The 27861-nt window shown below is 38.9% G+C and overlaps 3 protein-coding genes across 4 annotated transcripts in view; 1 reads left to right on the plus strand and 2 right to left on the minus strand.

Annotated features, from left to right (window-relative positions):
• FAM162A (family with sequence similarity 162 member A) overlaps window positions 1–5803 on the plus strand; it is a 39315-nt gene extending 33512 nt beyond the window's left edge. For both annotated transcript variants that reach the window (XM_018045498.1, XM_018045468.1), the window contains 2 exons: window positions 2948–3056; window positions 5578–5803. In XM_018045498.1, the coding sequence (XP_017900987.1) occupies window positions 2948–3056; window positions 5578–5670 (202 nt within the window). In that variant the 3' untranslated portion in view covers window positions 5671–5803. The remainder of the gene's footprint in view (window positions 1–2947; window positions 3057–5577) is intronic.
• Window positions 6245–10632, minus strand: WDR5B (WD repeat domain 5B). The gene has a single exon (XM_018045533.1). The coding sequence runs from the start codon at window positions 10072–10074 to the stop codon at window positions 9082–9084; it is 993 nt and encodes a 330-aa protein (XP_017901022.1). The 5' UTR covers window positions 10075–10632; the 3' UTR covers window positions 6245–9081.
• Window positions 17427–27861, minus strand: part of KPNA1 (karyopherin subunit alpha 1) — a 69301-nt gene continuing 58866 nt past the window's right edge. Inside the window, exons 12-14 of the mRNA XM_018045578.1 lie at window positions 27669–27796; window positions 22267–22445; window positions 17427–20879 (exon numbers count right to left, since the gene is read on the minus strand). Of these exons, the coding sequence (XP_017901067.1) occupies window positions 20692–20879; window positions 22267–22445; window positions 27669–27796 (495 nt within the window). The 3' untranslated portion in view covers window positions 17427–20691. The remainder of the gene's footprint in view (window positions 20880–22266; window positions 22446–27668; window positions 27797–27861) is intronic.

Raw genomic sequence — 27861 nt, forward strand, 5'->3', positions numbered from 1 at the left:
GCCCATATTTGATTGGGTAGTTTTTTTAGATATTGAGCTGTATGTGCTATTTGTATATTTGGGAAATTAAGCCTTTGTTGATCATATCAGTTGTGAATATTTTCCCCATTCTGTAAGTTTTGGTTTTTTTTTTTTTTCGTTTTGTGTGTGGTTTCCTTTACTGTGCAAAAGCTTATAAATTTAATTCAGTCCAATTTATTTTTGCTTTTCTTTCTTTTGCCTTGGGAGACTGACCTAAGAAGATATTGGTAAGATTTATGTCAAAGAATGTTTTGTCTTGTTCTCTTCTAAGGGTTTTATGGTGTCATGTCTTATATTTAGGTCTTTAAGCCATTTTGAGTTTATTTTTGTGTATGGTATGAGGGCATGTTTTGACTTCATTGATGTACATAAGGCTGTCCAGCTTTCCCAAACCACTTACTGAATAGACTTTTCTCCATTGTGTATTCTTGCCTTCTTTGTCCAAGATTAATTGATTATAGGTGTGTGGGTTTGTATGTTCTGTTCCAGATTTGCATATCTGTTTTTGTGCCAATACCATGCTGTTTTGATTACTGTAGCTTTGCAGTATTGTCTGAAGTCTGGGTGTGTTATGCCACTAGCTTTGTTCTTTCTCTTCAGGATTGCTTTGGCAATTCTGGGTCTTTTGTGGCTCTATATAAATTTTAGGATTATTTGTTCTAGTTCTGTGAAAAATATCATGCATAGTTTGATAGGAATCACATTAAATCTGTAGACTGCTTTGGGTAGGATGACCGTTTTAACAGTATTAATTCTTCCAATCCAAGACTGCACTATGATGAATAGAAGTGGTGAGTCAAATGTCCTTGACATGTTCTAGAACTTAGTGGGAAGACTTTTAGCTGTTCACTGTTGAGTATTTGGTTGACTATGGATTTGTCATAAATGCTTTTATTAAGCATTTTTATTATTTCTAAAAATTTCCTCTGTACCTACTTTGGTGAGAGTTTTTAGCATGAATGAATACTGAACTTTATCAAATGCTTTTTCTATCTCTGTTGAAATGATCACACGGTCTTTGTCTTTCTTTTGCTAATGTGGTGTATCACATTGATTGATCTGCATATGTTGAACCATCCTTGCGACCCTGGATGAACCCAGCTTGATCATGGTGTATGATCCTTTCTGTGTGTTGTTGGATTCAGTTTCCTAGTATTTTGTTGAGTGTTTTTACACCTATAGTTATCAAAGATATTGGCCTGTAGTTTTCTTTTTATAGTGTCTTTATATGATTTTGGTATGAGGGTGATGGTGGCTTCATGGAATGGCTTTGGGAGTGTTCCCCCCTCTTTAATGTTTTGGAGCACTTTGAGAGATATCATTGTAAGTTCTGTGTTTGGTAGAATTCTCCAGTGAAGCCATCTGGTCCTGGACTTTTGTTTGAAAAGAGTTTTGTTTTATTAGTACTACATACTCTATTTCAATTCCAGTGATCAGTATGTTCAGATTAGTTATTTCTGCTTGATTCATTTTTGGGCTGTATGTTTCTAGGAACTTGTCTATTTCTTCTAGATTGTCTAGTTTGTTGGCATATATTGTTCAAAGTATACTCTTAATGGTTGGGTTTTTTGGGTTTTTTTGCATTTCTGTGGCATTGGTTATTATTTATCCTTTTGTTTCTCATTTTTCTTATTTGGATCCTTTCTCTTTTCTTGTTTAGCCTAGCCAGAAGTTTTTTTATTTTGTTTATCCTTTTAAAAAACGAGCTCCTGGTTTTAATGATTTTTTTCAGTGTTTTTTCTTAAACTCTATTTTATTTCCTTGCTGAGCTTTACTTTTTTCTGCTATGGTTTTGTTTGTTCTTCTTTTTCTAGTTCTTTTAGGTGGTTGGTTAGACTGTTTGAGATTTTTCTTTTTTTTTTTTTTCCAGTTTTCATAAAAGTGTGTTTTATTATTGGCAGATAGCACCTTTAACAGTTAAATACATTTAAGTAATGTGTAGGCTTCCCAGGTGGTGCTGGTGGTAAAGAATCCATATGCCAGTGCGGGAGATGCAAGAGACATGGGTTCAATCCCTGGGTTGGAAGGATCCTTTGAAAGAGGGCATGCAACCTACTCCATATTCTTCCCTGGAGAATCCCACAGACAGAGGAGCCTGGCAGGCTGTAGTCCATAGGGTCACAAAGAGTTGGACATGACTGAAGAGACTTAGTGCAGCACAGCAGTGTATAGGTGACTGCACAACTGCAGCACTGGTAACTAGATAGATAACCCTTTCAACTAGAAACCGACTAATAAGTAACTATCTAAATATTTAAATACAGCTTTTAGATCATCCTTTGTTTTGATCACCTTGGGTATATGGGGCTCCTGTTGGTCACACTGCAAATATATTAAAGTCAGATCTTCCGATACCCATTCCTGGAGGTTTCTTTCATCCTCCAGCTCCAGAGCAAGTCCAGGTTTGTGACCTCCAGCATTATACTCTTCCCATCTACCAGAGCAGACAATGGAGGCTTCATACCGGGCCTCAGAGTCTGAGTGTAGCCTATTCCAATTAAACTATAGTTGTTGACTTTTGCATAAATTGAAGCAGTAGGATTCAACTGATATTTAGCTGCAATGCTAAAGCTAGTGCAGCTGGTTCCTGATGTCCAAGCAAGATTTATTAAAGTGTGAAGATCTTCACATACTTTTGGATAAATTTATCCTCTAAATTCTTTCCCATCATTGGCATAGTGTGTAGCTGGAAGTCCTCAGTCCCACTATCTTCATCTCCACCCCTTTATTGTGATTTATATAAAAATATAAAGTGAATTGTGAAAATGCTCCATCTTCCCCAAAGTCCTACGAGATCTTTGGGTCTCACCTCCTTTTTTTATATTTATGGGCACCACTCCACTCCTGATTTGTGGGACACAGAGATTTATATCCTCTGGCAACTCAGAAACTTTAACTTCCTCTCGTGATCTCACTGTATTGCTAGGTTTGAGATGCTCGATGCTGCAAAGAACAAGGTCCGGGTGAAGATCAGCTATGTAATGATTGCCTTGACAGTGGCAGGATGCGTATTGATGATTATTGAGGGCAAGAAGGTAAGAGTGGACATCCCCTCTATCTTTATGTATTTTCCACAAAAGACCTGGAGGAAATCAGGGGTTAACTCTTTATTCTCTGTGATGAAGAAGTCACTTCCTATACAAGAAATGATAAGAAACAAAATAAAATATGGTAGGGCCAAATCTGAGATTATCATGCCTGGAGGTAAACAGAAAATCCTAACTTTGGCATGCTGAAGAACTAAAATAGTTTTGGTTAAGTAAGAAAAGTTCTTAGTTGTCACAGGTGTGATAAGGAATGTGAAACAAGATGTGTGACACTGATATGTACTGATACCTCCTTGCATGTCTATAAAGCACTCACAGTACATGGACTTACTGATCCTCACTCTGCCTTAGTTTGGGTGAGTGTTCTTATCACTGTTCTCTACTTGGATGTTCTAACTGGGCCATCTGTCTAAGCGCCTAAGCAGGACACAGGCATTCGGGTCCACAGATCCAGTCATTGTTAATAACTGTCTTACCGTCTTCCAGGTACCTTGTTGTTATCTCAGTTAAACCTTACAACAACGCTGCAAGGTAGATACTAGTATTAGGACCTCATTTATAAATGAGGAAACATAGCATAGAAAGCTTAGTGACTTACCCAAGTTCACACACATCTCCCTAATAGCAGAGCCGCAGTTTGAAGCTAGACCTAATTGAGGTGACAGGGAAAGTATTCCCACTTACTGAGTGCTCATTTTATAACAGGTATTGTTAACCTTGGGCTTAGTGGTTAAGAATGCCCCTGCCAATGAAGGAGACCCAGGTTCGATCCCTGGCTTGGGGTGATCCCCTGGAGTTGGAAATGGCAACCCGCTCCAGGATTCTTGCCTGGAGAATCCCATGGACAGAGGAGCCTGGCAGGCTGTAGTCCATAGGGTTGCACAGAGTCCGACACAACTGAAGCAACTGAGCACAGCACAGCACATTGTTCAACGTACTTAATCACCACAATAATTGTGAGAACCTAAGAGGTCAGTTCTCTTATCCATGTTTTGTAAAAGAAGAACCCAAACCTAGAGATGTTACTTTTCCCAATGTCACATAGCTAGTAAGTGGCAAGACAAAAAGGTAGAGCCAAGTTTGCCGACTACTATCTTGTGATTAAAATACAGATATTTTTCTGTGCAGCAGTACTGGCCAAGCCATTATTTAAATCCCATGTCTAATTCTATATATCACAGCTTCCACATGGAAAGAAATGTCTTATATATTTTGTCAAGAATTTACAAGGGTTCTTCTGCAAACCCAGTGATAACTGACTTCCGTATGTGCAGTGAGTCCAGAGTAAAAGTGAACTTCTGACTCGCTTGAGAGTCTTAGACTAGAAAATACCAACCATTTAGGCTGATGTTATGACAGCATGAAGGGCAAGTGTGGAGGCCTGGGTGAAGTTCTCTTGACAACTGTGTTCCTACCCCACTTCAGTATTTTTCCTGCCTCCCTCTTTAACTTTTTATGCTTAACTCTCAGACTGAACCTACAGAAAGAAGCATATAAAACAGGATGTAGGGATTTTAAGAATTCTGAGAAATCTGCATTGCTTTTGTCTACTTGATGATGCTAGCTGAGTTTAAATACTCCAGAAACAGATCACTCCCTGGGATCCCCCCAGCCTCGTGAAAGGGTATGCACTGTATAAAGAGCTCCTCTCTTGTCCTATACCATAAATATTATTTCTCTTTTATGGAACTGTCCGTTTCTGAAAAGTTGGTAAATGCTACAGGAACGACTAACTTCTGAACATACTGTGATTTAGAAGAGAGAAATTAGCCATTGTTTTGTCCTCTTCATCATCTAACCATTCTGATTCTCTGCCCCTCTCCATACTTAATTCTGAAGAAAAACACCACCTTATAGGGTGCTGGTTTCACTCATTTGGTATGAAAATTTGAAACTGGACTGTGTATGTAAGCTTCACAGAGATGAAACAAGTCAGAGGGAGGGAAGTAAGGGAAGAAGACGGTTGCATCTTCTCCACTGCTCTTCACTCTCAGAGGATGGAGTGGCAAGGCAGTCACTGCTGGGAGTCATCAAGGGTAGTACTTGGTGAAATCTGGGATCCCCAAAGTGGAATGTTTTTTGATAAAAGAAGAATAAGGAACTAGAAGGGTGTGAAAGTATACACATGAGTTGGGGATGGAGAAATGGTAGCAACAAAGAAAAGTGAGAGGAGGGAAAAGGGGGGTAGAAATGGAAACAAAAAGGTATTTAATACTAAAGAGAGGAAAAGAGAAAGACAAGGAAATATAAAGGGAGAAGAGAGGCTAGAAGATTTACAGAGAGAGGCCAGAAAGGAAGAGGAGGCAGAGGTGTGGCCTTTCTCTTGTGCGTGAATGGATGGACTGCCACACTGGGAGCATTAGAGGAGGCAGAAGGCACATGGAGAGGGCTGCTGTGCCTGGCGCACCAGCAGCGAGCTGTTCCTCCATGCCTGTACTTGCCACGTCAGGGAATGACACCCTCCCCGAGCCGGCATAGATAATCACTGTTCACATCCGTTTCACTTTAGGCTGCCAGAAGAAATGAGACTTTAACAAGCTTGAACCTAGAAAAGAAAGCTCGTCTGAGAGAAGAAGCTGCTATGAAGGCCAAAACAGAGTAGCAGATATGTCGGTGTTGGTTGGATTTTGAAGATCTAGAAATAATGCTGCAGCAATAGGCCTTACTAAAAAGAATGTGGTATATGAGCTGCCCTATTTCCACTCTAGAGCTAAAAATAAATTTTCTTAAACAAATGACTTGTCTATATTTTACAACTTTCAGTTCAGTTCAGTCTCTCAGTCATGTCCAACTCTTTGCAACCCCATGAACCGCACCATGCCAGGCCTCCCTGTCCATCACCAACTCCCGGAGTTTACCCAAACTCATGTCCATTGAGTCAGTGATGCCATCTAACCATCTCATCCTCTGTCGTCCCCTTCTCCTCCTGCCTTCAATCTTTCCCAACATCAGGGTCCTTTCAAATGAGTCAGCTCTTCGCATCAGGTGGCCAGAATACTGGAGTTTCAGCTTTAACATCAGTCCTTCCAATGAACACCAGGACTGATTTCATTTAGGATGGACTGGTTGGATCTCCTTGCAGTCGAAGGGACTCGCAAGAGTCTTCTCCAACACTACAGTTTGATCTAGGTTAAATGTAGCCTGTTTTTTTCAAAATGAAAGAATGAAAAATGAGATGACTTATTTGAACTTTATTATTAACTCTTCTTTATAGTCAGGTCCCATTTCCTTCTTTAATTCCCATTACCAAAGTGACATCTCCCCAGAAGCCAAATGGTTTGTGTGTCCTCATTTCTGGAGGGGTAAGGAGGGGCAGTTGAGCACACTGCCCGGGGGCACGTTGAAGAGCTAACCTCCCCGAATGCCCTGGTGCTTCTCAAGAGCTCCGGGAAGCAGCCAGACCACACTCTGCCTTTGTCAGGTGTGCTGGTAAACAGAGGTTTTTAGAACAGTCTTTGAAAAAGTCCTGGCAAGGTGATGACGACATTCTGGCCACAAGTTTCTGAGGATTTTGAAATCCCAGCACCATGGAGTTACTTGGGGCCAGCACAGTTGCCTCTTCTGTGCTGTAGCTTAGAATTCCGAACTGGTCCTTTCCTTCTGCTTTTACACTAAATTTCTCAATTATCAAAAGCTATCAAATGCATTTTATTATTGTTGAAAAATAAGCATTTGTACCTCATATATATCTTTAATCTGACAGGGATGCCAAGTTGTCTCATATTTAGCTATGGATGCTGGTTTCTATTTAAGTATTTCATTTATTCTCACATGCTTCATAAGTTTTAAAGGATGGCAAGTCCTTATAAACATTCAGAGGGTTCTATCAGAATAAATAATATATGCAGCTGTTTGGGAACTTAGTTTAATAAAATAGTAAAACCTAATGTACTACTCTACAGCTTCATAATCCATCTGATAACTGTATCTATCTATCTAGAGTACTTTGACCTTAGCTTTTAGATACCAAGCTCTTTGATTTTTATCACTTGAAAATTTAATCATCAAAAAGCATTACTTTATATACATTTTAGCAGATTAGTCTTCCTTGATGAATATTTTGGAATACTTACATATTGTCTAAATGTAGATTTTAAATATGGGTAAATCTAATGTTTTTTTTTTAAGTAAGTCATTTTTCTTCATAATACCATTTTAACTTACAAAGAAGCATTTAAAAATTTTTTAAAGTGTTGTATTCTTAAAGATCTATTGTTGTAAAATGTTTAAGTCAAAGCTCAAAAACCCTACCATGCAGCAAGAATTTATATCATCATTTTGTGTCAGCTGTCCTCTTTAGTAACTTATAATAGTGACTGCCTCTTTTGGGGTTGAATATAAATTTTATGACCAGAATTTAAGACCTTCCCCCATCTGATCCCACTTCTCCCAGTAGCCTCACGTATTAACTTGAGCTGTCACACACCCTACTAGTAATTATAGTATCTTATATTGCTTACAACTTCTCAAGCAAATCAGACTTCATGAGCACGATTATAAGCAACAAGGACAAAACTGTCTTTTGTATTCTATAGTATCCACTTTCAATTAAGTGATATTACTATTTTTTGCTTAATTTCGGAATTATTTTTCCATGTTTATCATGTTTCTACAGGTAAAAGGGACAGAAAATGTTTTCCAATTTATATTTCCTATAAACCCTGTTTGAATTAACATGTGAGGCTATGGCTAGGTACTTTTAAGTTTTAATAAAAATAATGGTATGGGGAATTGACTCCAAAATTTATTGAAATCAGGCAACAAGTGAAGTTGTGATGGTGGTATAATTCATTTCATTAATCAAACATTACTTGAGTCCCTTTTATGTACAAAAACTGAGAATACAAAGATGAATAAAACATACAGAGTCTACAGAGCTCATAATTTACTGGACGCATGGCCTGTGAAACCACTACAGCACAGGCAGGCAGTGATGGTTCCACAAAGCGGTGATTTCTGAACTGAGTTTGTAGCATGGGCAGAGTGGGCAGTTCAGGCATAATAAGAGGCTTTACTACTCAGACGTTGAGCTTGCCCTGAGAATCAGGAGAGGGCTGTCTGACATGGTAGTGAGGTAAATGCCTCTCACAGTAAAATGCCTTAATTTGATTTGGTTTTACTTTTTATCTTGGTAAAAAGATTCAGAACAGATACAGCCATTACTTGTTTTTTTCCCAAATTACAAACTTGATTCCACAGACCATTTCACATCCCATCATGTAGGCTGTCACTTAAACTGTGGGAGTAGCGTCTGACAAATCTCCAGTCCACCACCATCCCAGGTTTATTCTCTTCTGATCTCCCACACCAAATACTGTGGAGTTATTCCAAACTCCCTTGTTCCTCTCATTTAATCAGTCATCCTGTTTTGTGAGCTTTACTTCTAAATTTTATCAAATACAATGACCCTCTAGAATAGTCACTGAAAGGAAAATGAGAATCTGTTCAAGGACAGACACAAGAGATTAATCAGACATCAAGATTCCAGTCAGAAACCCTGGGATGTAAACTTGCATTTCCAACTGTCTTACTTTGCAAACTGAGGCTTGGTTCAGTTCAGTTCAGTTCAGTCGCTCAGTCGTATCCGACTCTTTGCGACCCCATGAATTGCAGCACACCAGGCCTCCCTGTCCACCACCAACTCCCAGAGTTCACCCAAACTCATGTCCATCGAGTTGGTGATGCCGTCCAGCCATCTCATCCTCTGTCCTCCCCTTCTCCTCCTGCCCCCAATCCCTCCCAGCATCAGAATCTTTCCCAATGAGTTAACTCTTTGCATGAGGTGGCCAAAGTATTGGACTTTCAGCTTTAGCATCAGTCCTTCCAAAACACCCAGGACTGATCTCCTTTAGGATGGACTGGTTGGATCTCGAAAAAGTTCTTAAATTCTTATAATGCAAGACAATGTTAAAAAACAAAACAAAATACATGCCAAAATTGAGAGAACACCATCTTTTAAAATACCTAATCTTTTTTTGGCCAGTTTGACTCTACTACTTGATTTCTAAAGGGTTTAGTAAGTACTCATCCACAATTTAACTGTTTTGTCATTTCCTAATGCTGCTGACGCAATGATGTTTTCTGTAGGATGACAAGCTGCTGAGATTACCACATCTGTATGACCTTGTAATTTCTGTACAATCTCTTTAGTTTGAAGGTTCCAAATGTATACCAGGTTATCCTCTGAACCAGAGACAATCCATTTTCCACCAGTAACTGAAAAACTGGCAAATACGCAGTATTTCTCATTCTTATGACCAGTATATGTCTTCAGGCATCTGCCTCTGCTGTAATCCCATAGTTTAAGAGTATTGTCCAAAGTTGCAATGAGAATATATTTACCGTTTGGAGAAAATTTTACAAAAGAGACAGGAGGGTTATCATCATCAACAAGTGCTTTTAAACACTGACCTGATGCAGCATCCCAGATTCGACAGACACCATCATAGCTGCCTGATACTATCAAGGACCCACTACAATTAAAATGAACAGCAGAAACTGGGTCAGAATGAGCAGACAAAGTCTTAAGGCACTTGCCTGTTTTCACCTCCCATATTTTCACGCTTTCATCAAAAGATCCTGAAATGATGAGGTTGGACGGTGGGTTGAAATTACAGCAAAAAACGTAATTACTGTGCCCTTTAAGTGTTTTCAAACATTTTCCAGATCTCACATCCCAAAGTTTTAGAGTTTTATCATCTGAGGCAGAAACAAGACGACTGGAATCTGATGACCAGGCAACATCTGATATTTCAAGATTGTGTCCTTTAAGCGTTTTCTCATATTTTCCATCATAGGCTCCCCAAATTATAATTACTTTATCAGCAGAAGAACTTGCTAGCCATTCTCCATTAGGACTAAACTTAACTGATGATACTGCTTCCGTATGTCCCTCCAGAGTGAATTTCAGAGCGTAGTTTGGTTTTTCAGACACTGCCTTGCTCTGATTGGCAGATGAGGGGAGAGCCGGCTCCGCTTTCGCATTTCCTGACTGCTCTGTAGTCATGACTCTGAAGCTCAAAGTCTGTAGGTTGGCTAGATGTCCGGTCTTGAACCAAGCAGCCCGTATTTTGGCTTTGTATACAGCAAAATGAACATAAAAAACATCGGACTCCAAACAAAAACAAACAAAAAAGTCTTTTAGTGACTAATTTCCGGATCGTTTTTAAACGACGATATACACTGGTTCAGCAGCACAGCTTGCACCGCTTCACTTTTTCCTCGCTGCTTCTGGAAATAAATACTTCAGAAATATTATTGAAACGGTCCCGTGCGCTGTCGGCAAGTAAGGTATTAATGCTGGGTGTTTTGTGACTATATAACGCGCTTCAAAGCTGCAAGCGGTGGGGTGTGGGGGGGAAAAGCTACAGAAAATATTTTTCACCGCCTCTCCCCCCCAGCTCTGAAATATCTGAGTACTCAGCACCCCTACCTGCCTGACTTTAGACAGTGTACTTGGAGCATGAATAATCGCCGCTTTAAACAAGATTTGAGAAGCTAAGCAAAAACCTGGATACACACGATTTCCTAACGCCCACACCTCCGGCCGACACTCCAAACAGCTGCGTTAAGGAATAACGCATGCGCATGACAGTCGGGAGCTGGGCGCATGCGCAGGGAGCGTAGGGCGCATGCGCAGAGGGTGCCCCTCCCACGGCTTCCAAGCCGAGGAGGCTTGTAGAAGTCGCTAATGCTTGCGCAAAAGCGGACGCTGGGGTTTCCTTCCGGCCTCTGCAGGAAGGGCTTCTTCCAGACCTCGCTGGATAGCGAGGGCTGCTGTATTTCGGAGACCATTACTTTTGGGAAACAGTGTGACGAGAAAGAACTGAATTTTGAGATGCCTGCGGGCATGGATTTGGATGTAAGCCGTTCACACTGCGTTTCTGAGCCTTCCTGGGCCCACTCAGCGCCGGTTACTCCGTATAAGCTCCTGCTGCACAGGTGGCTTTCGTTCTCTTCTCCAGCTGTTATGTGGAGCCTGGTGGCGGGTTCGAAAGCCTGCAAGTAGGCGAGGGCAGCGTAGCCAAATTTATGCCCAGGTTTAAATGTGTTCCCTAAGTGTTCGGGAAGGATAAAAAATATGTTTTAGAGGCCTTTAAAGGCTAGCGCCTAGGTAGCCTGGCATGGTAGTGCCGGGGGAAATGAGCAAACGTTTTAGCACTTCCTTATGGCTTAAGTTTCCAAAGACAAAGTTCAGATCTCCTAGGTGCTTGGAACAGAAAAGGTGGAATGGGGTAGAAAACGTGCAAAGTGAAAGTGAAGTCGCTCAGTCGTGTCCGACTCTTTGCGACCCCGGGAACTGTAGCCTGCCAGGTTTTCCGTCCATGGGATTTTCCAGGCAAGAATACTGGAGTGGATTGCCATTTCCTTCTCCAGAGGATCTTCCCGACCCAGAGATTGAACCCAGGTCTCCCTCATTGTAGGCAGACAGACGCTTTACTATCTGAGCCACCAATGAAGTCCAAACAAAAAATAAATAAATAAAGTTACTCGTAATTAGGCTTTATTGGAGAAGGAAATGGCAACCCACTCCAGTGGGATTCTCTTGCCTGGAGAATCCCAGGGACGGGGGAGCCTGGTGGGCTGCCGTCTATGGGGTCGCACAGAGTCGGACACGACTGAAGCGACTTAGCAGCAGCAGCAGCAGCAGCAATTAGGCTTTAGCCAGCCCTCCCTAGTTTTAAGAAGTGATTAGTGGCTGTGAATTATGTGAAGGATACGTGCTTTTCAGATGTTTAGCCGCGAAGTCGTGTCTGACTCTTGCGACCCCATAGACTGTAGCCCTCAGGCTCCTCTGTCCATGGGGTTTTCTAGGCAAGAAGACTGGGGTCGGATCAAACCTGTGTCTCCTGCATTGGCAGGTGGATTCTTTACCATTGAGCCACCAGGGAAGTGCTTTCCAGGTGTAAATTATTCTTTACTCAAGAATAGTGTACCCAAAATGATAACCTGACTAGTTTCTCCAATCCTTTATAGACTATACCTTGGTATCTGCAGGTTAATTGGTTCAAGGGCCCCCACCTTCCCTTCCCTCCACACATCATACCAAAATCCACTGGATGCTCCTCTTTTGTATTAAATGATGTGGTGTTTTTATGTAACCTACTTATATCCTTCCCTATAAGTCATCTCTGTATTACTTACAGTACTTAATACAATATAAATGCTATGTAAGTAGTTGCCAAGGTGAAGCAAGTTTTGCATTTTGGAACTTTACCGATATTAGGGGGTAGGATTTTTCATCTGTGGTTGGTTGTATCTGAGGCTGTGTAACCCACATAGGGAGGGCCAATCCTAATTGCTCAATAAAGAGTGCCCAAGAGAGGCTGTTTGTGTTCTGTTTGAAAGGCTTTCCTGCTAGCCGGTTGAAGTCAAGAGGCAAATATGTCTCATGATCTTTTCTGTCAGTAAAGAATTAAAGCATTTGGAAACAAAAGAGTCCCCTATCTATACTTATTGGGGATAACTGAAGGTCTTGTTTTTGTAAGGCACAACAGCATAATTACACCTATAGTAAACTAGTAAAAACCTCATTACTTAAACACCCTACTACTCTAATTTGGAATTTACACAGTTGTTGTCTTAGCTAGTGCAAATTAATGGTATAAACACAATGAGGTGCCAGGAATGGGAAGAGCATCTTTAAAATGGTTTGGAGCATCGTTTTTATACATTATTTTAAACTGATTAAACACCTTCTGCCTCTTCTTTCCTCCTCCTGTTTGATAGGATTAATGTGATTGTTACTGGGAAGCTTAGAAACACTCTAAATTCATGAAAAAATTTAAAAGCGCTTCACAGAATAAAGCATAGGCTTTGTTTCAAAGAATATAAAATCTGTATTTTTCCAACAGAGAGTAAAGAAAGGAAATTGTTGTTTAGTTGCTAAGTCACGTCTGAGTCTTTGCAACCCCATGAACTGCAGCATGCCAGGCTTCCCTCTCCTTCACCATCTCCTGGAATTTGCTTAGATTCATGTCCATTGAGTATTTAACAAGGTAAACACTAGTATGAGGGCTAGGATGGGTGTTGGTACTTGAGTATATCTAGCCCACTAGAAATGTCACAAGCATGAGGGATAGTAAGGGGGCACACAATTAAGAATGTGTTGACAGGAATATCCAGAAATAATTTTTCATCAGATTTTCTTAAAATTTCAGTGGAGAAATTTCCATTATTCATTTCTCAGTATCTGGAACGTTGTATGAATAGTATCCAGAACTCATGTAAAGAAAAAGCTATGAATATAGTTAAATCTTTATTCATTAGTCATGTTCAGCACATATAGTCCTGATATTGTACTCATTATGAATTAGAACAAAGAGTATCATAGCTTCACTTCCTTAGGAAGAGGGGAGCGTCAGCAACTGTGGAGTGTGTAGGAACAGGGAATACTAATATAAGTACAAAGTGACTGAAGCCATAACTGGAGATTTGTATTTGGGACTCTTCAAGTTCTTCCCTGGTGACTCAGACATTAAATCTGCCTGCGATGCAGGAGACTCGGGTATGATCCTTGGGTTAGGAAGATAACCGTGCAGAAGTATCTTGCTACCCATTCCAGTATCTTGCCTGGAGAATCCCATCAACAGGGAAGCCTGGTGGGCTACAGTCCATAGGGTCGCAGAGTCCAACGTGACTGAGTGACTAACAATCAAGAAATGTTTACTTGGTCCCGTTTTTAATTTCTTTTTGCTATGTTTACTCTTCACCAGATAAGTGATTTTGTAAGTTTCTCTCCCATTAAAGTTTCTTTAAATTTCCCATAAACATTTTAGAACTGAAAGCCTCATCTGTGGTTGAAAGGTTTATGCTCCCTGCCATCCAGTAAAGGTGGAGCTAGTCTAAGTAGAAATATTGCCACATATATGTGTTAATGTACAGTATTTGTTTTTCTCTTTTTGACTTACTTCACTATGTATAGTAGGCTCTGGGTTCATCCACCTCACTGGAACTGACCTAAATCTATTCTTTTTTAATGACTAATATTCCATTGTATGTATTTCCCACGTTTATCCATTCATCAGTTGATGGACAACTAGGTTGCCATGTCGTGCCTATTGTTAACAGTGTTGTATGGCAAAACCCAGCACGACATTGTAAAATTTTTTTAAATTAAAAAGACACAAAGAAATACCACCACAAATGGGTCATTTTTTTAATATTAAAAAAATTGGGAGGGTAGGTATGAGTTAACATGGCCTGGGGGTGATTCCTATACTACAGAACAACTTGACCAACTTCCTTCATAGTAAGTCCAATTGCCAAATCCAGACCTCAAAAATCAAGCATAATTGAAATCTGAACATAGCCAGTTGCTTACCACCACCACCAATTGAAATATATGAAAATCTCTTTGGGCTAAATATGGGATGGCCATATAACTTATCTAAACTTTTTTAAAGTAAAAGAGGGCACTAAATTAACAGGTGTGATTTTAAAACCAGGACTGCCCTCAGCAAACCAGAACAGTCAGTGTGGACTTCCCCAGAGGGCTCTCATCATCAGAAGTTAATCTTGAAAGATTCTACACTCTGTATGCTAATCTGCACTCCGGCCTGTCCAGATCCCTCTCCACTGTGGCCTTCTGCGTTTGTTTACCCATGAATAATGCTGGGCCCAAGTGTGCTATATAAGGCAGTGGTCCATACTGACGCCCTCTGGGCTCCTTTGGCTTCCTCCAATTAAGTGGGCATAGATAAAGGAATTGAGAGAGTAATTTTATTCTTTGGAAAACGAATGAAGATCACAGAAATGACCACGTACTGATTTTAAAATTAGAATACTTTTTTCCAAAATGGCGAATGAAATGGGGGCAACAGTCATCTAAGCAAGCTTTCATAAATTTGTAAAACCAACAGTTGTGTACTATGGATGATCGTGTAGTCTGCAGGAACCAAGACTGTTTTGTTTTTGGAAAAATACCTGGTCAGTGAAATCTCTCAAAAATGGTAGAGAAGCAATCACAATGAATAAATACATCTTTCTGTTTCTACTGATTTGTCACTTAAATTGGAGGAATGCATAAAGAAAATATTCTCATGCAGCAATATATGCAATGTGTAAAAATGAAAAATTGAGTAGTCTAAGGCAACCGCGAGCTTCCACATTCGTTGGATATAATCGGCCAAAATTTTTTGTCTTCTTAAGAGTATACCAAAAGAGACTGATGAGCTATTTCTGGTGTATATATAACCATGGGGTTGGTAATATTAGTTACCCTATAAAATATACCCATTAACTCTTCTCAGGAGGCATTTTTGAGTTTTTCTTTATGTAACAAAACTTGTGTTAGGACAGTGTTTGGTTTTGTAAACTTAAGGTCAAATTATGTCTCCAGAAAGGGAACTACATATAAAACACATGCTGAGACACTAGCTTTTAAGAGTTGTTTATCCTGGTTTCAAAGAGCAGCATAAAAGAATTCCTTTGAGCTTTCTTTTGTAACCAAGTGAAAGTCACTCAGTCGTGTCTGACTCCTTGTGACCCCATGGACTATACAGTCCACGGAACTCTCTAGGCCATAAGACTGGAGTGGGTAGCCTTTCCCTTCTCCAGGGGATCTTCCCAACCCAGGGATCAAACCCAGGTCTCCCACATTGCAGGCAGACTCTTTACCAGCTGAGCCACAAGGGAAGCCCAATAATACTGGAGTGGGTAACCTATCCCTTCTCTAGGGGATCTTTCCAGGAATCGAACCAGGGTCTCCTGCATTGCTGGCAGATTCTTTACTAACTGAGCTATAAAGGAAGCCCAGTACCCTTTACTAATATCACATAGATGCACATTCCTTCAGTCATTTAATATTTATTGAATGTCTACTGTGTGCAAGGCACTCATCCATGGCCTGACCAACCACATTCAAGTACAAAGAATCATTAGAACCATTCCACATCAAAGTGTAAAAACACTTTGAAAAAGGACATAGAGTGGTCAAAATGACGAGGTAAGCAGAACATAACAACATACATTAAAAGGTCATTTTTTAAACTTTGGACACTCCTTGGGTTGATAATGCTTTAGGAAGTCAGCTGTGTTAAATTCACATCCATGGATGGCACTGCTTTCTATGCCAACATTCTTCATTCCAAAGCCTTCTCCCTCTGTGTCAGTACTTTGTTTTAGCCGTTATGCTACTAAACTCAATGAATCATGTTATTTAACTTGTCAAGTCACAGAAAATTTTAGCACCATAGAAGAGGAAAGATGTTTGGATTGAGTCTCTACACTCTGGATTTGTGTAGCCTAAAAGCAGTTCATACCCGATTTAGTCATTTCAAGGTGCTGATAATAATAAGAATGGCCCAAGAAAACAAGTAACTTGGCCCAGCTGTGGCTGCCATGTCCTGTTCTGGGAATTCTTGGCACAGAACACTTGTGACTGCTGCTTTCTTCAAGACACACAAACTGCAGGGCTTTCCCCCACCTTTGGACAGTGTCTAAGCTTTGTGACTTTGAGGCAAAGTAAATTCTCTTAAGTCCTGATTTTGTCACCATAATGACAAGTTATCCACCTTAAAGAGGTAGTTAAGAGGATTAAATGAGAAAAAGTGAAAAGTCCTTAACCAGGCACCTGGAAGACTAAAGTGGTTCAAATAAAGACTAGTTCCCTTTATCTGACCTGTAAGAAAACAGACTAGGATTCCTTTGTCTACTCCTAGCTGAAAACAGAATGGAACTTCATCTACCCTTAATCCTTTCTCCTTACTCCAAACTTCCAGATGAATTTTATGTCTGGTAGCAATCTGCTATTTTAAAAGTCAGCATACAGAGGTATTTGTTTTATCACACCTTTATGATGCTCTGGTACCCACTGTTACTACCTTTTCCTGACAGTAAAGCATGTTACAGAATACTATCCAAATGAGAGCAGACTCACTGGACTAGTAGTGCCACATCTGGTCTTCATTACTTTAAAAATACACACACATATATAAAGTTTTTAACTTCTGATGATAGAAAAAGGTAGCCACAAATATTTCTCAGCTGGGTAGACATATATATTTACTCTGCTTACCTCATAACAGAAGAAAAATGGTGCTAACAAAAGCTAACAGCTGGAGCTAACAGCTTCAGATGGCAAAAAATTCAGATGAGACTTCCACAATAGGTACACCTGTCTGAGCAAATTTTGGAATGTAAGAGGTAGAACGTAGTAAGTATGAAAAGCAAATAATACTTCTTCCTAAAAGTGGATCCCCTCTTTACTGAAAATCACTCTTAGACATCACAATTTCCAATATAGGCAGAAAGTCCCAAGCCCTTAAACAGCTATAATGACTTGCCTCTTGATATTAAAATGTTCACAAAATGAAAAATTCTTTAAGCTGAGGAAAACTTTCATAATGCAACCTCAAATTGGGGGGGTTAAATAACTGAAATATTTATTTAGCACTGGAAAAGTAAATTCATAGTTGCCCGTGGGTGGCCATGTACAACAGAGGATAGCTGACAGTCTGCTTAATAAAATATACAACATATTTTTTCTTATGCAAAATCAGCAACAATCTGGGATAATTCAGATTTATTATGGGGTAACTGTCAAAAGTTTATATCTGTGACAATAATGATGAAAAACAACCCAGAGTTCATTCAGCTTTTTCTGGCAGATGGAAGGTACAATCCTAGGGCAACAGAATTTTCAACAGTACAGCTGACAAAGTGTAAAAAGGTTCTAATTACTTAGTGACAACATAAAGTGTTCCATGGAGAACTGTGTCTCCTAAATCTCACATTCTTCATACCTATCACCTTTACCTTTCTAGGTGTCTTTCAGTCTAACACATATCTACCTGCTGATCCTTCAGATACAAAGTGTCTTTACATCCCAAATGTTATCAATGCTTCCCATCCCACCCCCCCCCAACTAAAGTTCTCATTTCAAAGAATACACTTTGAAAGTTTAGAGGAAATAATAAAGGAGAAAGGAAAATCAAGCCACTTTCCCCCAGAGCGGTATATAAAACTACAGAAGAGTTTTCCTGTGTTGAAATTAGCATGCTTTTGTAATGACTAACATCTCAGTGAAAGTAAATTAACAGTCTGCCAGGTAGAGAACTAAAAACAGGACTTTTAACAGCTACCTTCTAAAATGTCCTTCTGTTAACTAAAAAGGCTGCTTTATCAGTTCCAACAGTTATGATGGGATTTAACTTTTAATCAATTCCAACCTTTATATTTTAAAAACTTACTGCAAGAAAAAATTAGCTATCTCATGGCTCATGAACTTCTAGGACAGGAGCAAGATAAATTCCTTTTTTCAGACAGACAATAAACTATATTAGTTAAATGGATTTTGTTTTACTTCATTCATTGAGACACCTGCAGTTGCTAACAAAAATTCCCAGTGTATGCTTTGCTTGCTAATTAGGGGAAACTTCATTTTATATTTTTTCCATTCAAATTGATTTATCAAAACAAGCTGAAATTTTTAAAATTATCCAATAGAAGGGACATGATTTAAAACATCCTAGAGAAATGATGTTACCAGTAATTTACAAGTAAAAAAAAACTCAGCCACAAAAAGTGTCAAAGCTAAAAACAAGAGTTTTACTATCATTCAGTGCTTCTATTACCCTTCTGAAAGAAGTTATATTTTAATGTGACGTAAAGGCAACATTGAAAGTTTTTCTTTAAATTAACCACCTAATTTGTCCCTAAAATTACAAAGAAAGTCTTTTACAGGTCAAGTGCAGTAAACTAAAATGTTCTTTCAGCACAAAGCAGCACTAGAAAAAGTAACAGTTATAGAAGGAGTTGACTAGTTTTGCAGTGGCTGCTCCATCAATAACAGACATCAGCAGACGGTATCCATTCCAGAGCACAGACACAGCTACAGACTAGATGCGAAGAATGCGTCACACACTTGGCTGATAAATGTTCTTTGTATCTTTCTATTTTGAATGAAGTGGATTTCTTATTAAAGTTTAAATCAGATCACATAAGTTGGTGGTTTAAACAACATGATGAGGTATGAAAGCTCTGAATATCCCTAATGTTCAGCAGGATTTACCAGAGATATAACGGCTTGTCAGGGGAACTTTCAAATAGTTACACTTTGGGGTTATAATGAATTCTAGGTTTAAAAGGATATTCTCTTAAAAAGAACTGAGCAACTTTCCTTCAGAATTCATTTTGAACAGCACATCAACAAAAAATCTTCTCTGATAATGTCCCAACATTGAGTCAAGATGGCCAACTAGCACCAAGAAATCGTATTGAACTCAGTTGCAGTTCTCTTGGCAATTAAGCTTATTTTTCTCATTCCAGTCCGAGCACAAATGTGGATCACTGAAGACAGTACTGGAAGCGCCATTTGTAGGTAGAGGTCGTAGTCATTAAATGAGCCAGAAGGTAGAAACTTTTTATTTTATGGAAGGGACTTGACTGGGCAGCACTAGTAGGAGATGAAATGATTAGGGAACAATGAGGTCATAAGAAAAAGATCACTGCCCTTATTTGGGTTAAACAGGTCTGTCCAGAAGATGGTCATTGAAAATAAGGATGCTACTTATGCGCAGCATGAATACACTAGAATCCAGCTGCACCTAACTAAGGAAAAAAAAGTCCCTAAGTAGCCTTTAGAAGCATATGTTATTTGCCAGTCACAGAAGGGAACAGCACCTAGGGTGAACTCCAATTTAATGAGGACCTTGATCAGGACCACAAAGCCTGAAACATTTGTTTTAATGCAGAAACAGCCCTAGTCACACTGGTTAAGTTTGGGGAAATCAGAGGGGTTTTTTTTTTTTTCCTGTTTTTAACTTTTTTATTGAATTACAGGATATGGTTTTGATCACTAAGGATTCTAAATCTTCATACCAGTATTAGAACTGTACCACTTCCAAACCCTAAGACATGTAAGACCAAAGAGAAGCAACAGCCATACAAATTAATATGTGCCCCTCTCCTTTCTGCTCTAAGGGACTCTTCAAACCAGTATCACATTTAAGAGTCAAAGTGTTAATTCTTCAGCATTCCTGACAACTAGAAGCACATTCACTGAAGGCTGAAGGTGAGGGAGCGGATGGTTTACTATCTGTGGAGAATGGCGTCAATAGAGGAAAGAAAACCATCCAATCTCACTAAGGATTAATGCAAATTTGGCTAGAAAAAGCCACCAGTTATTCCAAGGGTTCACTGTGGAAGAACTCATGAAAAGTACTCTGAAGTACACAACAGGTCTAAACATCTCCCTTGTTGCAAGTAGTTGTGTGAAATTCAAGGTAAAGATTTAGTCTCATCTTTTAATGTCAGTATTTTTCCCACATTAAAGGGAATGAGGAGTCCTCTTTTTCCCCCACAAAAAAAAAGGGAGCCACATTAACATGTGCATATTCCCATGACTCTATAATATGTAAGTGCGGATCTCGAAAGCCTAGGGTTTTCCATAACAGAGTGGGCCGTTCTGGTTATTACCCTTTTATTAGAAGGGTATTCCACCACAGAGAGCCAAAGGTTTTCCAGATGTGTGTAAGAGAGCAGGTGCGCAAGGCAAGCAAATGAGCGCAAACAGTATTATGGAAAACATTTGAGAAGTTAGCTCCATGAGGACTGTGGGCTCCACAAGAGGACTTGACTGGGTAGCCTGGTCTGACACAGGGACATGAAAGCAGAGATTGCTTCAAAGCTGGAAACCTTCCATAGGTGCCTCACACTGCTGGAAGATGTACTGCTGCTGGCTGAGGTCAACCTGGGGTGCGATGCTGCTGTCCTCATCCTCCGTCCCAAAGTAATGCTCAATAAGATCAAAGGCCTTCTGGTAGATCTCTTGGTTTTCATGACTCTGTAAGAATTCAATTTTATCCAGGCCTAAAATGAAGAATTTTTTAAAAATCTGTTAGAAATTTTAATAAAACTGTATTCTGCCATGTTTGTTTCTCTGATGTAAAGGAAGATTCTCTACTTACTTCTCATAAGCATTCTGCAACACAGAAAATATTCCTCCAGTTACAACTGAATAGCAGTATTGCAAACTGACATCTTAAATGTGTGTGCAAGCAACAGCCAGTCCCCAGAAGCAGCAATTTCTGTAACAGTCACATCATCCTGTGCCTAAGGCCAGTAGCAGAAGTTTTCCCACTGGACTGTGTCTGTGGCCTAAGTTTATTCTTAGCTCTGGTTCTATCTATCCAGGCTCTGAGCTAACCAGTATCATTTCAACAAAGGTGTAACATCCATAAATCAATCAGCCAGAATCAATTTACATTGCTTTAAGGAAGAAATCCAACCAGGACAACTAGCCAACACATACTCCCTTTACTAAGTTTAAGTACATCTGAGCTAGGCTTTCTTTTACCTACAGCTTATAAGCAATCTAATGGCTACAGCAATACTGGAAATAAATGTTAACAGTGCTCAGAAAAAAAAAAATATACATATTAAAAACCATATATATATATACACACACACACACACACGCAAAAATTAACAAGATTTCTACAGCAAAATATCTGGATAAAGGAACATTTGTCTTTTTATACATTTCAAAACTTCTTACACTATGCAGGAATATAGTTTTTATAATCAAGCCTTTTACAAAGTGGTAAACTGCTAAAGTCATTTTAGAAAACAATTCTGCATTATCTGATAAATCTGAAGATGCCTGTCCCCTATGACCCCTAATTCCAATCTTAGGAATAAATACACCTTAGAGTAGTGGTTTTCAATAGTGGCTATACATGAAAATCACTTAGGGAATGTAAAAGTTATCAAGTACAATGGTAAACCAATGATTAAAGGTACAGTTAGAACTGAGATTGGAAGAATGAGGAAACCAAAAGGCAGATCGTGACTCGACTGTTTCTAATGAAACTAGAAATCTTTACAGTTAGGAGCACAGAACTGGGAAATGCAATGCAAAATCAGAAGTCTAAAATCTTAGAAAAGAAGTGGAATGGGGCGTTGTCTACAGTAGATATGGGTGCTCTTGAGGTTGAGATGTACTAGTAAGAATACAAAAGAATCATAATGGCGGGCAGCATCAGGGAACAGAAGATCCTAACAGTCCAATGTAAAAAGGGCTAAACTTAGGATACTTGCTTCTCTTCACATCTACAATGCATCTGTTTTCCCATGATGCATACTAAATATTTATAGGAGAAATTTTTTGTATGAGTTTGCTAATGACAGGTGTGAACAGGCCAGAAAAGCACGGAGAAAAAAAAATATTTTCAGGACATCTATTAATCTCGCTTACCATAAGCTTCTTCAATCAAAGCACAGTAAGGATTAATGCCAGTGCCATTCCTTTTGGCTTCTTGTTCTCCAAGCCTCAGGATATTTTCCAAGCCATTTAGGGCAACCTGTACGATCTTAGAGTCCATGACTGTGAGGAGATCACAGAGTGGCTTGATACAGCCCAGTTCTACAAGGTACCTAAATTGATAGAACAATTTAGTCAAACAAAGCTTTTAATTTCATAAAACTTTTGGTGGGAGGGAAATCCTATAATTCACTGAAGAAATAAAAGCAGGCACTCATTCAACCATACAACCTACACCTTGTCCAAAAGAGTCCAAGAGACACTGATAGCAAATAAACATGAAAAGACACTCAACATGTGTCATTGGGAAGCTGCAAATCAAAACTGATGACCCCACACATCTGTTAAAATGGATAAAATCCAAAACACTGATAATATCAAAGGCTGACAAAAATGTGGAGAAACAACATCCTTTTTTTTTTGTTTGTTTGAGACAACATGTCATTTTTTGCTGGTGGGAATAGAAAATAAGATAACCACAGTGAAAAACAGCTTGGTAGTTTGTTTTTTTCTTTAAGAAAGCTTTCCATATGACCCAGCAATCACACTCCCCAGATAGTTACCCAATTACGATGAAAATTTATGTCCACACAAAAACCTGTACAAGAATATCTATAGGAGTTTCATTCCTAACTCAGGTAAATGAATAAACTATAATTATCTAGACAATGGAATACTGTTCTTATATAATCACAAAGTTGTCTTCAACTCTTTTGCAACTCCAAAGACTATAGGCCACCAGGCTCCTCTGTCCATGGGATTTCCCAGGCAAGAATACTAGAGTCGGTTGCCATTTCCTTCTCCAGGGGATCTTCCCCACCTAGGGATCAAACCCATGTCTCCTGCATTGGCAGGTGGATTTTTTACCACTGAGCTACCAGGGATTCAGTGATAAAAATTAAATGAGCTATCAAGCTATGAAAAGATGTGAAGGAACCTTAAATGCATATTGCTAAATGAAAGAAATTAGTCTGAAAAGACTCCATACTGCATGATTCTAAATACATGACATTCTGGAAAATATAAAACTTTTATAAAAGCAACAAAAAGAATAGTGGTTGCCAGGGATTTGAGGGGTGGGGTAAGGGTGTAGTGATGAACAAGTGAGGAAGAGGGGACTTCTGGAGCAGTGAGTGATGCAGCAATGGTGGAAACATTCATCAAAATCTGTAACTGTACAACACAAATAATCCTCAATATAAAATATGAATTTAAGCTAATAATGTATCAGTACTGGTTCTACTGTAACAAATGTAACCATACTAAAGCAAGCTTTTACTAGAAGAAATTTACAAAGTATACAGGAACTTTTACTATCATCTCAATTTTTCTCTTCTTTTAAAAGCCTTAACTTTTTAAAGTTTATATCATATTTAGCTTTATTATTTACTATGCAATGACTTTAATAGCATCATGCATAATTTTATTTAAATATTTACTGATAATTTAGATGATATGTCCTTTGACAGGCTAGGTCACTCAAATACAGACTACATAGGCCAAAAGCCATTTCTGACCATTTCCCCTTCCTTTACAGCACAGTTTTTAGTCACTAAAACCTGTTAACCATTCCTTCAACATATCTATATAATTCCCATTGTTTCTCTTTAAAAAAAAAGCCTCCTTAGATTAGTTGCTGCAAATTTGAAAATCATAGAAAAGCATAAAGAAAAATAAGAAGTATCCAGAAATGTGCTACATATAAGCAGGATGACTTTGGACAAGTTATATAATCTGTGTCTTAGTTTTCTCAAGTAGAAAAATCTGGGAACCACACTAAGTCTGTCAATAAACGCCAGCAAAATTTTAAAAGTAGTTACTTAAACAGATGACTTACATATCTGCACTTAAACTCCACTGGCCTATACAGGCAACAGCAATTGGCTATTTCAGAGACTTGTTCAGAATCTCCAAATTGTCCTCAAGCTTGATCCTGGTCTATGTTTTATGTGATCTCCTCTCCCCACTAGAAATCTTGGTTTGGTGACCTCTAATCCTTATATTTTCTTTTAAAACCTCATCACTTTTATAATACTATCTGGTTGTAAAATGTTTTATTATGAAAACCGGAGGAGGCAATGGCACCCCACTCCAGTACTCTTGCCTGGAAAACCCCATGGACCAACGAGCCTGGTGGGCTACAGTCCATGGGGTCGCTAAGAGTTGGTCAGGACTGAGCGATTTCACTTTCACTTTTCACTTTCATGCATTGGAGAAGAAAATAGCAACCCACTCCAGTGTTCTTGCCTGGAGAATCCCAGGGACGGGGGAGCCTGGTGGGCTGCCATCTATGGGGTCGCACAGAGTCAGACACAACTGAAGCGACTTAGCAGCAGCAGCAGCAGCAGCAGCAGCAGTGTACTGAAAACTTGATTCAGGATTAAAAACAAATTTTAAGTTATAAAAAGCTTCTAGAACTTGTATATAATTAAATGAATAAATACTGACTAAAACTATTTTAAAACTACCAAAAAATGTGCTAATAAGTAAATTCAGAGTTTTGAAGATGTGAGCAGATTTTATCTGCAAAAACATGGTACTAGTACTTCTTGTATTCTGGCACAGTTCATTCAATGAGTTCTGGGTTCCCAATTCTAGCCATTTAAATTATACCTCCTTACAAGATCAGAGGAATTTAAGGTGCTATTTTCTGCTGCAATCACTCATCTTTGGAGACCATAGTGGTGTTTCACTATTGATGCAAGTTTCTCCGAAGTAACCTTCATCAAAACAGAGGACCAGGGGAACTGGGCTGTTAGGAGATGGAAAGTCATACCACTTTGAGAAAAGCATGGTTCAAGTCTGGAACTCGCTCCAACGAATGGTGTATTTCAAACACTCGGATAAAGCAATCACTGATGCTAGTAGGTGGCTTTGTGTCAGGAAAGGCTTTCGTTAAGAAAATTTCTGATGAGCAACAAACTCACTGTGTCTTAAACCATCTCTCATAAGACAGGATTTTGCTTCTTCTGTGTCCTCATTTTTATCAAAAGCGGCACTTTTTTCTTCCGTCTTTGGCTCTTTCATTTCCTTTTTGATCTGTTACCAAATCCTATAGCTTTCTTTCCCATATTTAGACCCATACCTCACTGCTATGGCTATTATATATATATTTTGCTCACACAGCATGCAGGATCTTTAGTTTCCACTAGGGATCAAACCTATATGCCCTGCAGTGGAAGCAGTGGAGTCTTAACCACTGACTGCGAGGGAAGTCCAGGTCCTTACAGCTATTACCGTAATTTTGGCCATCACTATGTACTAAACTATTAATACTACAATGGCACCTTAACTGTTCTCTTTCCTCTCCTCAAAACACTGTCTTCTTCGTATCACTTTTAATATTAAAGACACTGCAAAGTCTTCCCAATAGCCAAGATTAATGACTTCATCCAATTTTCAAAGTCTATCTATCATTAAATTCCTCATCCCCTATAGAGAGATTGATTTGCCTCTTCCAATAACATTTACTGTGCACATTCCTTCATGATATTCGCTCCTCCAAAACTACCAAACCTCTACTCAAATGGCAAGTTTCATCTCTTTTATGAAACTTTAACTCCAGGCAACATTATTTATCCTTCAGTTTTAAGAACTGTAGTATGTATTAGCATTTGATTATATTTAACCTAAAATTATGAAAACTTCCCAAGTTATTCATAACTGGTCCTTGCATCTAAATCTTGTCTTCTCAACAAGAATAAGCAAAAGCCACATAGATGTCTTTTATCAGTAATAAAGTCAGTTTATTTTCTATAATTTAGACTAATATTTTCAAAATAATCTTTCAATATAACTCTTTAATTAAGAAAAAATGGCTAGGAGATTGATAATTAACTTCATTATTACAAATAGCTATGCTGAATTTTTAAAAGGGATAGGAGCCATTCCATTCCTAACAGAGCAAAACACCCTGAATACTTCCTGATGGATACCACAGTATTTTTTAAATGTCTTTAAAATATATACATGTCAATTAAGAAAACATACTGGTATAATATATAGTGACAATAATTATAAATCTGAATCTGAACATAAAACTTGACTGTCAACTGTTCTGCATGTGTGTATGTTAAGTTGCTTCAGTCATGTCCAATTCTGTGCGACCCCATGACTGTAGCCCACCAGGCTCCTCCGTCCCTGGGATTCTCCAGGCAAGAATACTGGAGTGGGTTGCTGTGTCCTCCTTCAGGGGATCTTCCCGACCCAGCGTTGAACCCGTGTCTCTTATGTCTCCTGCACTGACAGCCAGGTTCTTTATCATGAGCGCCACCCGGGAAACCCCATCAACTGTTCTAATAAACTTCTATATTACTTCATTTTACCGCCATCTGGTGGTGACATTTAAAAATCATAGTATTCCAAACCAGAATTTTGAAGATTAAAACAGACCCAATCTCATACAAATACGTTCTGAAGACCAGTTGAAGTATCTTCTATACATGATGAACTTTACTGAAATGGCTACTGCATGTGTTAATCTATTTAAACTGTATTATTTCAGGTATATACTTCTGATTTTCTGTAGCTGATCAATTTCTGAAATCTTAGGACTACTTTACCTTCTCATGTTGAAATTCCAAACTCAGCACTAAAAGTCAGCACTGGCTGAGCACCTACATTTAATTCACAAAGAAACAATATCAGAAGTAGCTATGTTTCCCCCATGTTACATATGTAAAAAAGGTGAATGGTTTAACACTCATTGGTAACCATCTTCTCCTCATTTGAATTCCCCAAAGTATGTTACGGCAAGATATATCCATAATTAAGCATTTGATTATATGTTATTCTTTTGAGGAATTGATTCCTATCCATATTTATGCACTGTGTAGCCATTAAGGTTGTAAGTTGCTGCTCTAGGGGCCATTTAAGTCTCAATCTAATATAGATCTCTCCCTTTACTGAATAATAGTACTTTAGGAGACTTGCCTCTACTAAATTTGGCACTTTCATACTTCTCTTTCAAGTCTGTGCATTTCTATTATTAAGACATCTAAATAAGAAATAGCAAGTTAGCTATTAAAGTTGGACTCTTAAGAATTCTACAAGTAACCTACCAGACTACCCACAATGTTTTTGATTATGCAGCTTTCAGAGTAGGCTCAAGCCACCCCCTTTAAGTATTTTGATGGCCTCAAACCTCAACTATGCCTTCCTTCTCACATCCCAGAATTATCTTTAGCAAAAAAGAATGGGAAAATATTAAGAAATCAAATATATACTTGAGTCTAATTATGAAACTAATAACAATCTTCCAAGAGGTCAGAGTTGGGCATTCTTAACTGGGAGACAGAATGATTTTCTTTATAAGACACGACTTGGCTAGTACTTACTTGATCTGTTCAGCTGATCCTCCAGAAGTTGCATTTGTGATGGCCCAGGCAGCTTCTTTCCTTGTCCGAAACTCAGCAGTCTGTAATATACTAATGAGGGCTGGGAAAATGTTGGCATCTATCACAGTCTGAAATTAAAGAAAAAAAATTGCAGACAAGGAAATTACAAGAGTTACAAAAATGTTCATGATGC

The sequence above is a fragment of the Capra hircus genome, chromosome 1 (genome assembly GCF_001704415.2).
Source record: "Capra hircus breed San Clemente chromosome 1, ASM170441v1, whole genome shotgun sequence".
Classification (NCBI taxonomy): domain Eukaryota; kingdom Metazoa; phylum Chordata; class Mammalia; order Artiodactyla; family Bovidae; genus Capra; species Capra hircus.